General features: G+C 36.2%; 1 protein-coding gene across 2 annotated transcripts; it reads right to left on the bottom strand.

Moving 5' to 3' along the window:
* Positions 1-7,546: 7,546 nt before the first annotated feature.
* LOC122791785 (serine protease inhibitor Kazal-type 1-like) lies at positions 7,547-14,133 on the bottom strand. Of its 2 annotated transcripts, XM_044059717.1 has the most exons (5): positions 14,016-14,075; positions 12,452-12,520; positions 11,227-11,279; positions 11,034-11,146; positions 7,547-7,789 (listed from the first exon to the last, which is right to left on the bottom strand). In XM_044059717.1, exons 2-5 carry the CDS (start codon positions 12,501-12,503, stop codon positions 7,741-7,743), a joined length of 267 nt encoding a protein of 88 aa, XP_043915652.1. In that variant the 5' UTR covers positions 12,504-12,520; positions 14,016-14,075; the 3' UTR covers positions 7,547-7,740. The 2 variants fall into 2 exon arrangements, with proteins under 2 accessions (XP_043915652.1, XP_043915653.1); XM_044059718.1 differs by lacking the exon at positions 12,452-12,520 and having other exon boundaries at positions 14,016-14,133.
* Between the last annotated feature and the right edge of the window lie 416 nt (positions 14,134-14,549).

Here is a 14,549-nt window from a genome sequence, read left to right as displayed (position 1 = left end):
CTAGCAGCCTTTGCAGATCATGCAAGACTGTAGTAAGATGAGTGAAGCATGATATTCCTGTCACAAGTCTGGTTATAAAGTTCTGCACCTGCTGCATATGTTCCAAGTCACCATATGAAATGCAGCAGTAGAGGGTTTTACAATAATCCAAGCATGATGCAATTAAGAGATAACTAATTCTGAGCCACATTTACTAGGTCTGAAGAGGGTATCAAATGTTTTACCCAGTCTTTGTTCTTCAGATGGAAATAAGAGGTTGTAATGACAACCATCACCTGGTTGTTCAACATAATACTGACATTAAGAACAACCCCCAAATCCTGGACATGAGACATAAATTCTAACTGGTTACCCCCTAAGTTATCAGGGAGGAAGGCAGAAGAAAAAGAAGTGAGACTGATCAATGGTGCCATGAAAAAGCATGCCCTTGGTTTTTGCTAGGTTGAGCTAAAGGTGATTAAACATTTGTGATGCTGCCCAAGCAATTTTTGAGGATAATAAAATCAGGCACAGAATCCTGAGAAAAGCAGAGGTATAGCCAAATATCATAAGCATACTTTTGCTAATAATACCTCTCTGCATAATGCCCTCCCTAAGTGGCAACATGCATGCCTTAAACAACACAGGATGGAAACTTGTGGCATTTTACTCTCCAGAGTAAATGAGGAAGAAGAGTTAAACTCAGAAAAACACCCTTTTAGAGTGATATTAGAGTTAAGATTATGCTGGTGAACGTTCAAATAAGGACCTTGTGGTCCCCAGTATCAAATGTTGCTGATAGATCAAGTAGGACCAACACTGAACATCACAAAATTCCTGCTATTAAGAGGTCACTGACCTCTCAAATAAATGTTGTTTTAGTACTGTGCTTAGACATAAAGCCAGCCTGCCAAGGGTTTAAGAGGTTAGGAAAGGTGAGAAAAATACATCTGAATATAAACTAAATTCTCAACAACTTTCCCAGTAAAGGGGAGGTTAGAGTCAAGATGAAAATTTTCCAGGTACTTAAAAGTTAGTGATGGCTTTTTGAGAAGTGAGTTGGTCAGACCGCAATTTGTCAATGAGGATCACACAATCTGAAAAATAATTGGATTCTGTGACTCAAAGCAAAACTTAATCAGTCTTCTTGGGGGGTCAAGGGTCTAGTTTGAAATAGGGAGGATGCATGGATGAAACAGACTTCATGAACTCAGTATAACTGCCACAGTTAAACTGCCTCCAGCAAAATCTAGAAATTAATTTCAAGGCCCATTGGAAAGCTCAGCGAGTGAATCCATGGCAAGAGATTTCCTTATTTGGGATGTCTTATCCACAAGGGACTGTGTAACTTCCACTCAATGGATCAAGAAAAAAAAAACTTATGAGATGGAAGACAGGTTGGGTTGCACAGTGTCATATCCACTTGAAAGAGTGTAATCTGATGATTCAGTACTGTGGAGGTATATGCACTCTCTGCGTAGTAAAAAGGAGTAATATTCAGATGAACTAATGCAAAGTGTTCTTATATCCTAAATAGCACTGGTTGTAATTTATCATCAAGAAAGGACCAGAGGGCCTTCCCTTCACACACACACACACACACACACACACACACACACACACACACACACACACACACACACACACACACACACACATAAAATCCGTCTCTTGCTTATAGTTTACTCCTGACCTCTTCAAAGTATCTCTTTAAGGTCAGTGAGAATTAAAATACTTGGCTTTTCTCTCCCACTCCATGAACAAGTGGGTATGAAAGCAGTGCATCTAAAATCATACTTAACAAACTTATTTACTCCTCATGAAGGGCTCTTGCATTGCAAATGCATGAGTAGCAATACTGACAAACATTTGTTGGTCTAATAAAACGTATCCCATCACATCTGTGTTCTAGTGTTTTCTGTTAGTGGCACAGCACTGCATTTCTCCCATTTTCTGCATTCCTGACTTACATTGCTAAGGCATGTAACTACTTTTTAAAAGGGAAAAATTGACAAATTGAAAGTATTACATGTCAATTGGTATGCATCTTAATGCATTTAACAGAGGTTAATCAACAGGGCATAATAACTGCAGGTTGGGGCTTTCTTTCCTTCTCAACAGTGGTTACAAATGCTTTCACAAAAGTCTCTGTACTGGGGATGATTCTTTGTTTGGATTATACATTTCAGTTATAAAACTGGGAGATGCATTGTGGATAACCAAACTTGCTGATAGAAGCAAACTGGATAATTTAATTATTTCTAGTAAGCTGCTGAAGTTCTGACAAGATGGTCAACAAAATACACATCTGGAACAGTAGTAATGCCTTAATCTTTATCGTCAGTAAATGTAACATCATGAAACTTGCTAAAAAGTGCATAAATTATGATTATAGAACAAGTAGCCAAATCATAAAAAAAATGACACCACCATTAAAGCTCTAGGGACAGTGGTAGACACCAATTTAATCTTTGACCAGTAAGTATCTACCAAAGTCAGAAAAGTATCTGCTATAGCCTATTTAATTCTAAAGAGTATGCCTAATCACTCCAAACAGATCATCATACCCTTTATACCTTACTGATCTGACCCATTATTAAATTCAGTGGTGTATTTTGTAACCTTTGAATGAACTACTTGAAAGGTATAATGATTCACTACTAGAGGAAGCACACAGGGTTGGCAAGCTTGAACTATGCAGGAAGGCTTCAAGAATTGTCATATTATGTTTCTTATTCATGCTAAGAGGTGACTTGCGAGTGTATTATAAGGCTATAAGTGATCCAGTCCTGTTCAAAGGTCTATGCCTACAACACACTGATAAGGAAAATTATTAATAATAATAAAAGCAAATATTAACATGAGAAAAAAATGACAGGTACACTACATACCATCTCACAAGGTTATGGAATAAGCTTTACCTTACCTTTTTGGGGGTTACAGTAGTCAAGCTTCTGGAAGAGAAGTTGGTTGTTGGTCTGACAGTCAAACCTATGAACCTACTGACTGGTAGCATTGTCTGAACATCAAAAAAGATACACGTTGGTAAACTCTTTAATTCAGCAGACATTCTTTCATTTTGAAGCCTCTCCCTGGCAGCACAGTGTCTATCTCTGTCGATGCTAAACAGTTCCATGGTGACACGGATTGGAGAGTGGATGAGATCCTTCTAGCACTGCTGAAGGTACTGGATACAGTTGTCGCATTGTGAGCAGATAATGTATCTTTTCACTATTGCATGGAAGGCAGGGACAATACTTCTAAACTTACAGATGCTTGTGTTGATCCCCCTTTTTAGAAAAGGGGCAAGGAGGTATGCTCCAGTTACAGAGGCATTACACTGTTTAGCCTCACTGTCAAAGTCTACTGCAGGGTGCTGGAAAGAAGTCTTAATCTTGTAATTGTTCCTTTGATACAGGAGGAGCAATGCAGATTATGATCTGTGGATCAGAGGATCTGCTCTTTGTCCTTATGCAATATTTGGAGGAGTCTTGGAAGTTTGTCAGTACTGCCAAATGTGTTTTGTGTAGTTGGTAAAGGAATATACCCAGAATACCTTGTAGGAGGTTTTACAGCAGTACAGGGTTCTTGGGCCACTAATGCATGCTGTTCAACCACTGTAATTGCAAAGCTAGAGTTGTGTCAACACTCTTAACATTATGTCAAATATCTTCAAGGTACATGTAGGACTTTGCTAAAGGTGTGTCTTGTCTCCCTTCCTATTTGTGGTTATCATGGACGGATGCCAAGGCCCAGGCATTGTTTGATGACTATCTAGTTTGGGACGTGCATCTTTAATCTTTGCAGATAATGCTACCTCTTGGCTTCAAGTGACTCTAATGTCCTCAGTAAAATGGAGAGAGCTTCTGCTGAATGTGAAGCAGTTGCAAAAAAAAGTATCAGCGCCACCAGTTCACAAGCTAAAATTCTCTCCCATAGCACCCTGCAGGTGAAGAAGGAGCAGCCACTTCAAGTGGGAGAGTTTAAGCATCTTGTGCCTTGTTCATGAGTAGGGGTATGTAGGATTAAGGGACTGGATGGGTGCAGTGGTGGAAGTACTCCAGTCAGTGTACTACACTATCTTGGTGACTTGAGAGCTACATTACCATTCTCACCTATACTGAGGCTTCACCTCTATGAGTCCATAAATAGGGGTAGTAGCTGACCAAAGAAAATAAAAGTATGCAACATTTGCAAAAGGAGAAATGCAAGATGAAATTAATGATTCAAGTAAACTATTGCATGTGGACTGAGTTGAGGGCTTGCTAGATATTTTCAAATACATGTAGGAACTTAACAAATTCAAGGAAGTCAGCACATCTCAGAACAATACTTGTAGAAGAACAATGGGTATACCTTAAAGCTGAGGGTAGCTCACAATTAATATGAGTAAAAAATATTTCAAAGACAGTTGTAAATGAAATGTTTATTATGTGGAAACTGAAACAGACTCAGAATCCATTAAGGTACAAGACAAACATAAGTTATTTCTAGTGGAAATGTAGCAGAAAGAAAGATCGTTTTGCAAGGGATAACAGCTTAGCTGTAGAGAATGAAAATAGAAAGAAAAGTTGGCAAAGTGGTCCTTATTACTCAGTAAAGTTTATATTTTGTATAGGTTCTGGAGAATACTAAGTGGTTTGATATCTGTTGCATTTCACCTACTCAGGTATTATTCGATTCTTTCTGGTGTGCCACATTGAATATGATATATGCATTCATAAAAAATAGCCTGGAATGTATGATGAATGAATATTTGAAAAACGTGCATGGGGATGCAGACTAGTGAATGTGACGCCATTCAACATCCTTTAGTTATTCCCAAGTATCTGTGAACTTATTATCAGAGGGTATCTATAATCCAAAATAAATAAAATAAAATGAAAATAAAAAAATGATGAACTGAAACTGGAATATCTCCTAAAAACCTGATTGGCTTCTGTGAGACTGTTGTTTTTGAGCTAATGCTGTTAAAGTCAGTAAAGGCAGACATAATCATAGTTATGAATAATTAAGAATATTTCAAAAATCTGGGTGCTGGGTTTGATGCACTAGAAGCTGGCACTTGTTTGTGATCATTAATATACAAATATGGGGACTTACACAAAAAGATAGAGATTATGGTGTCTCAGTGATTTTCTTTTCCCTAAACTTTACAGAGCTCAGGGTTGCCATATATATATATATATATATATATATATATATATGTAGAAGATTTTCTCGCTTTTATGCAATACTGGCTTTTAAAAGCCAGTATTGCATTTGCGGTCAAACCTGAGCACTGTAGTGCTCAGTGTGTGGTCTAAATTGTAGCAAACATCATGCTAGTTTGTAGCAAACAGTTTGCTACAGTTTAGAAGTACTTTTTTAAAATAAAATCTGAGTGCTGTAGTGCTCTGTTCAGGTAGGATATAAAATGCAGCAGCTCTTTGCTACATTTGTAGCAAGTACTTTATTGAGTTGAAATAAAGAAATTTTTTTTTTCAATAAAATGTGTGGAAGGAGGGTCGGGGCACAGAATCGGGGACATCCATCAGACCACCTGGTATGTGTGCCAGTAGAAGGAATGGTCAGGTTTTTTTTTTTGCTCTTCTGGAAGAGCTGGGGGTGGTGGATCTGACTGTATTAAGCCAATGGCTACATTTTCAGTGTAACAGATGGGGGGCATGGATCGAATTGCAATCCGTAAAGTTTTTTTTTTTTCTTTTTTGCTCTTCACTTTAAGAGCTTAATGGGTAGAGCACTGGTTTTTGGAACTTGCACAGGGCACTGGCTGTGCCAGCTATGCTTCTTATCACAGGACAATCACAAAGCACATACAGTTTTGTTTTAGAAAGCTCAACAGGAAGCCCAAGAATTTTCATTCAGCAGAATTTGCTAGTATCTTAACTTAGTATAAATAATCTCTCTCTCTCTCTCTCTATATATATATATATATTACTTGTTGACAAGTCATATCTCATCATAGGTTTAGCCCCTGCATATGTGTGCACTTATTTATTCAGAATTCTGTATCTATGTTTTGCTATTTTATAAATAAGACAGAGTCAATGGATATATCCATTACAGAAGCATTTTGTCCATTACCCTGGCTATGTTGAAAGCTATAATGTTGTAAGAAAGCTTATGTCATAGGATGTCTGCTTACAGAACTGGAGTAAAAGGCAGTATCTGTGTGGTCCAGGTTTAAGATGAGGTATCATGCCACATGAAGGCTGTTATAATTAAAATATGTTAAGACTTAGATCATTAAAATATCAAGAGCAAAGTTCTAACTAGCATATGAATGGCCTCAGAAGAGGGGTATAGGGGATACTTCAGTGAGTTCATGTAAATACTGATATGAACATGGGACTGTGGTAACATTAGTAATGATGGATTCTCTGCGATGGAACTACTAGTACTGCATTAGGATGTCTTTGAATATGTACACAACCATATACACGAAACACAGCCTGTTTATATACAAATTCACTTCTGTCCTCTGAGCGTAGTACAAATACCTGGTGCTGGCACTCAGAGTAAAGCAACTCTTTGAATAATAGGTTACTGAGTTCCCACATGCTTTGATAAGGTTAGTCTTTTACCAATGAAGACATCTCTGCTTTGGTGCAAACTGTTAAATATTGCCATTTGAAAAGGTGGAGAAAAAAATCTTATAAAGAACAGTTGAGGATTCCTAGCTAATGCACCTAATATGCAGGCATGGAAAGAAATGTATGTTATGCGTTTGGAGACAAAAAGGGGTTGTAACAAAAACACCCAGGGACAAGGATATCCACAGCTTTACATTCTGAAAACAGTTGTCTTTAAAGATATCAATATAAGGAAAATGCCATCTAATGCACTTTCAATCAAAGGTGTTTGTGCGGAAGAACAGTCAATGGAAAGAGTTAGATTGTGCCAAAACAGTGCTATACTTAGATTTAAATGAAAAATGCGAAGGTATGAATGCTTGCAGCAGATACTGTTTGCCTCTCAAGAATAAATAATAGAAAGCAGTACAAATTAATATAATGGGAGATAAGCAGGTTTACTCTTAATCTGAGTGAGTAGTCTGGTGTTATGCCTTTAACAAAATGTATATCAGTGTAGCTCACTATGAATTCCATAAATTTCTTCACTTTTATTGCTTAATAGTACTTGAGAGATGGTACACCTATTATGATGTCTTTTTGAATCAGCTTGACCTTATTATAGCAAGCATGTTTTAATCTAGTCACTTTTTGGTACAATTTATGTTTTTTTTTTTTTTTTTTTAATGACCCTTCTTCAGTGTAGTCAGAGTTATGTGAAAATACACTGCATGTTCCATTCTTACATTCATATTCACGGAAAACAGTATAGACTATGCATCAGAGTAATTTGCTTTTACATTGGGTGTTACACTGCGCTCTAGTGTCCATATTGCATATGTACATTAAGCAATGTAAATTTCCTTTGAGCATTTTGAAAGATGAAATATCGACTGAACACTTAAATAACAAAACTTTGTAAAAGTAAAGGGAAAGCACCCTGGCTTTGAAAATTCTGGGAACAAGCCTCAGACATATCAAAAGTAGAACCATATATTTGATCCCATAGTTTATTATATTTTATTACATTAATAAAACTGTACAAGCAGATCACACAGTTTCATTTTCTTTTCAAATACATAAATCCTGAAATTATAACTGCATTTTAATGATTCATATGGACATTATTTGGAGTTTCGAAGTATTCATATTAAAACAGACAGACAGTACAAGCTAAGCTCCATTTTTAGCACCGATCTTCTTTTTGTATATCCACAATATTATCTGGTCTTTCTCTGCAAAGAAAAAAAAAAACATGTTGCTTGAATCACATAAACAGAATATACTGGGGCGATTAAACAATTATTATAAGTCTGAAGTTTTAAAATGAAGTTTGCTGACCCTATTTTCATGATACACTTATAATGGAATTATATTTTCTCTAAACTCACTCAGCATCTTACCCTGTGATCCACAAGCAACTGTGTCAAATTCAGAATTAACAGAAATATAAGGAAATAATCACATCTAACTTAACTAACCCTTGGAAAATACATGTGGCTGGTAAAAAAATTCAATAAGTGCTTTTTGCATGCAGTTTGTACAATACTGCTCATCCCTGAACTGCCCTCAACATAATTACATCTGGGTAGATGGCAACCTAATTTATTTCCCACTGTTTACCTTGTAAACTCCGCAGCTAGTGGAGACTGTTCTTAGGGTCACTCTAGGAGTCAGCTGTGACTCACAAGAGAGAGAGAGAGAGTGAGAGAGAGAGAGAGAGAGAAAGAGAGATGAACATTCTGAAATATTTTTTTTCTTGTTTTGGCAGCTTTGCCATCCTTGTCATGCGGTTTCTAAACTATTACAAATCATGCATTGTTTCACCCTAGACCCTCTACAGAGGACTTCTTATGGGGGTAGAGACAGGCTCCCAGTTGTCTGCAGCTGTTATACCGTGACTGTCAAGGCATTCTGTGTTTAGGCTGTACATTATCGCTGTGCCTGACATGCAGCTGGGATGCATATAAATCCTATAACATGCAAAATATAGATGAGATAACTGCTGATTGCATGAACACTACGATCACTGTATCTTCTTGACTTCTTTATCACCTGCAGGGCATTAACATGTGAGGGCCAAACCCATTTCCTGCTATCCAAGATAGTGGGTCAGTGACATTTGAGTCTCCATTACCTGGTCATCCTTGCTTGACCTGGGCTCTCTTATCAAACCCAGGTCACCAATAATAAATGCATAGACCTGCTCCTGAGCACATGGACCAGATCATCATCAACAAACTGTAAAACTATCATTGGTTACCAGGTTTATGACCTTTTTTAAGTAGTTAGACTTCTGGTGAGAGAGAGAGCATGAAAGAGAAGGAGTGTTTGTGGGAGTGAAGGAGGGGAATGTAGAGAGAGAGAACTCAAAGAGTTACTAGTCAGCAGTAGCTACACCAGGATTACATTCACTTTGGATATAACACGGGGGGTATTATTACAAATTACTACAAAGACAGTAGAAGTTCTTTAATTCTCATACTTGAACTCCCCTCTCATCATATTGCATATAAATAAGCACCTAGGGGTTATCTCCATGGGTTCATGGGTTTTGTAGCATTCAAGAAGCTGACTACCATTGTCCCATATTGAAATTTATGCATACCTCTGTTCATCAAGATCTCAAAAATGTGTGAAGGGACTGGCACTGTTTTAAGGTAATGGCATGTTTAAACTGAAGGTAAGTGAGACTCTACATTACATAGCTATCTTTTTAAAATCTTGTTTAAGGAGATATTAAGGTTGACTGCATCCTGCATATGTCAAAATGAGTAGCATGATGAATCAGCATTGTTATTAACATAGTAATAGAAAATAATTTATTTTTTTGATTATTTCTCCACACTTGGCATATCAGATATTATACAAGCAGTGATAATGTGAATCTTCCTGGTCTAACTTTATGAAAAAAGTCACTAAATCTAGGACAAAAAAGGCAAAAACTGGGAGTAGAGTTCATATGACAATACTAAATCACAGTGGCTGAGAGGCATGCTACGTTGTTTCATGTGTACACTATCCCTTGCTCAACTCTACTTAGACATGCAGTAAGCTGATTGCATGTGACGATACAATGTTCTATCTACTCTTGGCATAGTTAGTCCCACCAACTGGTTCTGACTGATGCCGACTGTGTCCTAGTCTCCACCACTGGCTGCCATATTTAATTTGTCTTCCTACTAAGCAACCTTCAGATGCACAGCCCACTTACTGAATGCCAGTTACAGGTGGCACAGACCTACTTTACTACTTGCTTGGCTATAACTGTTTTTGGTTAGTTCTGGTACAGAGTCGGGACATCTCACAGTTCTTATAATTTTCTTCAGGACATAACTTCTTAGATGAGGATACTTTCTGGAAAATAGGGACAAGTGGTAGCTCTGAGTACAGGAATGGTACACTGTAATGGTTGGAACCCTTTATCAGAATACAAAACAGAGAGTTGTTCAGATCAAGGCATAATCTGTGATAATTTAACATCTACCAATGACTGTATGAAATAATTATGAAAAGAATATAAATGAAACACTTATATCAACAGAGGAAAGAGGAACAAGCGTTTTGAATGCTTGCCACCTTGCCTTTATGTACTACGATTTAGTGTCTTGTCAAGGTGTAAAAATGGTTCTTCTGAGAAATACCAGCTTCCTGAAATTCAGCATTTCAAAAGAACTAGGGAAAAATGCCCAAGATCCAAAAGACTACTTTTTTCTTGTTGTTTTTTTTTTTTTTTTTTGCAGGGGGACAACCCCCCCCCCCCAACTCCTGAACTTATATGAACCAATTTCATGGTCACACTTTCTTGAATAAGGAAGACATTTCCATAAAGAAGTAAATTATTGCTGGTGCACAGTTAGAAATTGCACTATCAATGATTTCTTATGGGAAAATGTTTTTGGCGTTATTCTGGTTGTCTTTTTTTTTTTTCTGTAGGCTAGTAATGCTCAAGCAATTACACCTTGAGCATGTGTAGGGAATTCTATAAAAACAGATTAGCTTGGACTACAAAAATAGCAGGCATCATATTTATACTAGAACTTTGTATATTAGTAAGCTTGTTGTATATCATGCCTCATTTTAGTATAAAATAATTGTTCAGAAAAATAATATATGTAAGATTTTAGCCATGTGGAAATTATGGCTCCGTTAAACTGCATTGGTCAGTTCTCAAACAGCTGCATTAAGATTACTCCAAAAATGTTTTCCAGTACTAATGCTCAGTATCAGCAGCACTTCCAAATGTTATACATCCTGTTTTCTTTCTGATGCTTATGCTAATATTTTTGGGTTTTGAGACAAAGAACTTCTAAAGCTGTCTACTTAAGGTGTATATGGCTAGGCATCTTATGATTCCTGTAATTGCTTGGCGAATATGTTCCTGTGCTCTTAAAAAAGATGAATTTCCAGCAGTGCCACAGATAAATAAATACACTATCAAAACTACAATTTTATGTGTGTATGTTTGCATACATGTACCTGTTTTCATTGCAAAGGAAACATTCATTGCTATAACTGTTTCCATCTGTTCCACAGACAGGTTGATATTTAGACTCACAATCAGTGGGACTGGAAGAATAATCACAATTTGCCTACAAAGAAAAAAAAAGGAAAACTTAGCTTCTTCAAATAACAGTGTTTCTTAAGTATAGTAAAAAAGTTTGGAACTTACTTGGCGTGGATACGTTATACTATCATCAGCCTTGGCCAGCAGTACAATCATACCTGTTAAAGTAAAAAAGTGTGACATATAAATATAGAGATTTCTGTGCCTTGCTACAATCATTTTATTGTTCTTCCTAGGAAAACAAGGATTATACAAGTGATTTTGATGACATTGCATTACTTGTTGACAGATAAACTAATTTAGTCTTTTCACTTAAACATTTGTTTTAAATGTAAGAAAGCATATTTGGAGTAATCTTAATGCAGCTGTTTGAGAACTGAGCAATGCATTTTAATGGAGCCATGACTTCTACAATAGCTCATTTCTTCTAAATATACTGAGGTGTCCATCATCTTTTTTATCTTTGATATCTAATGTCCTAGTTCAGTCATCAAACATTAAACTTGAGCAGTGCAAATATTAGCAGACTAAGACATCACAGGACAACACGTACATTATGTTAATCATATATTTGCAAGCTGTATATGTTTGGGGTTAAACATGTCACTTAAGAAAAAGGTTGAATCCACTGTAAGACATATAACTGATTGTCCTAGCCAACATGTGCAGTTGGAGTAATTCTTCGCAAGTTATTTATTATATCTCTCTTGCCAATAAATGAAGATTCTTTTGCATTGATTTCACATATTCAAGATGCTATTTTTTACTGTTTGTTATTTTTGCTAGTAACAGGTGCATGACTAATACTTAGTGAGTGGTGTTGAACAGCTGGATGGGTAATAAATAGTTAAAGTTAACAATATGAACTTCAGTTATCTACTTCTGTTTAACAGGAACAACAACAAACTCATTATAACTCCAGATGTGTGATATGTAACATTGCTGGAGATACAGCAGGTATTATAGCTTTAATAGAGACCTGCACATCTGACCATATGTGCATATATTTATATGGCTAGGGAGAAGGGTTTATTGAGTTTTTTGAATAAGTGTCTTAATGTTGCCATCAATCTACATGCATAGATAGTAAGAACTTATTAAAGCTACGCTGATTTTGTGCTTTGTTAACAAGAGGTTTTGTTTGGATCTTGGCTAGGGTGCTTTCTGTGTGGAGACTGCATGTTCTCCTTGTGATCATGTGGGTTTCCTCTGGGTACTCCAGTTTCTTATCACGTTCCAATGACAAGTAAGTAGGTGGATCAGGGACAGTAAATTGTCCATAGGTATAAGTGGATGAATGTATGATATGAAAAAAGACCTGGCAACCTACTTCTGTTCCCCCCTTTGCCCTGTAACATCCGTGGATAAAAGCAGCTGTTCATTGGCTACTGGGCGCCACCTGTGATGAGACAGAGGGAGAGATTTTATAGTAGGCCAGCACAGAATATAGTATTCAAAAATAACTAAGTAAATAACTACATAAATAATGTCTAATTCTTGTCAGGTGCAAAAAAATGAATACTGCTGGATGATATCGCATAGATAAGAGACATTTTATTACTAAAGAATATGTTTATTATTTAAAAAAATACTCACCTGCAACACTACCAAAAAATGTAGAAAGTCTCCATCTCAGATTTCAAACATTTGAACTGGACTTTATAAAATGATTATCCATGGAGTAAATCTGTAATATGTAATACTCTGTTGCATCATGTTAAGTAACACTAAACTTTCTCTAATCTAGAGTTTGCATTAGTAATGGCCTGACTTGAGAGCACTTGTTTTAAGATACTCTTATCTTAAAGCAGAAAACACAAAGACAATGGAACAGAGATGTGATGTGATACCTTTTATTGGCCCAACATAGGTTTTACAATTATTCAAGCTTTTGAGCTGTCCTGAGCCCTCATCAGAGGTTATTAAGTTACTGATGTTAAATACAGTGCCCAAATAGCCACTTTTGCCTAGAAAGAGGTTTGCATCACTTATTTACAACTGGCCATTTCACAACAGTAAGTTCTGAAGCAAATCATTCTTATATGTGTAATGACTAACTGTATAAAGGGTAAGCAATGAGACATAACTAGCTATAAAGGTGTATTGAATGGTTCTCTCCTACATCAACAAAGCCAAAAATATTAAACTATGACTTTAGTGAAGATGATTTATCTGAAAGAGTTCATTTTCCTCTTCAGTCTTAAACAGTCTCTCTGACGGAATATGAAATTAACAATATACAGTTTTCAGTGACATAAACTAGATTGCTCAGTTTTGACAGTCTCACTCTGCACTAGTTTCCTTAATCTACTTCCTTCCTTCTTTAGCACTTTAAATTCAGTTCATTATCATTGTAGTTAGCTTTTTTACTCACATCTGAAACTATCATAAATAATCACAAACAAGTTTCAATGTGTGGTTCATAGTTCTCTATGTAAAGTTTCCAAAATGCCTACTTTATTTTCATCTTCTTTTCGCAGTCATGTGAAGGATAATCACAACATGACTGTTTTGCATTTTTTGCTTAACAAGGAACATAAAATTAATAAAGACATTTCTATTATTTTCCTAATATTTCTAACCCTCTTTGTTTACTATTATTATTGTTCTTGTTCATGCATGATGAATGAATTCTTCCCAAAACAAACATCATTTTCTTTACCTAAAAATATTTCTGAAAAGTTTTATTTAATATTTTGTAGCACTACTGAAATTAATCTATCATTGTTAATTTAAAACTACAACACTTTATGTAGCTTTCTGTAATTAACACAAACATTTTCAGAAATGAACTGACATGATAAAAGAGCATTTAGTAAGCAGCATGAGCCTTCACTGACCAGTTATTGAAAGCTAATTTAGAATAAAATATTGTTGTTGTTGGATCCACTTACCTGCCATAATAAGGAGCACAACTCTTGACATCATCTTTGAGCAGAAACTGGTGTTTTCTGATCAGTGCTAGCAATGGGTGTCTTTAAATACTGTACTGTGCTTCCTCCTTCTTTTAGATTTTTCCAGGCATTGAAGCATTAATGCTAAAATCAAGATCAGGTTACTAGCTATGCAGGCACTTCCTCATTTGTATTATCAAAGGTGTAGCCAAGTTTATTTTTATGTTCAAGCAAGCTCTGTAGTCTCTAACCTGCAAATTGTGAGTTTAAGAGAAAATCTGTGCTCAGCAAGTGAGACAATCTGACAAAAACATGACATATAGTGATTTATTGCTATTGTTCTTTAAGAAAGCATTACCTCATCTGGAGGGGAATAAAAACACAGAAACATGAAATTAAAGTTACACTAAAAATATTGGCATTATTGTGGTATGTTATGTGGATAAAATGTAAGACCTTCTGCCCGAGAGAGGTGCATTTCTTCTACATATTTATTCAAACTTTAACATTCATATGATTAAAATTATGAACATG

The sequence above is a fragment of the Protopterus annectens genome, chromosome 17.part0, assembly GCF_019279795.1.
Source record: "Protopterus annectens isolate FY-2018-M chromosome 17.part0, PAN1.0, whole genome shotgun sequence".
Taxonomy (NCBI): Eukaryota; Metazoa; Chordata; order Ceratodontiformes; family Protopteridae; genus Protopterus; species Protopterus annectens.
The sequence above is the reverse complement of the archived record's forward strand: the minus strand, read 5'-3'. Positions and strand labels throughout refer to the sequence as shown.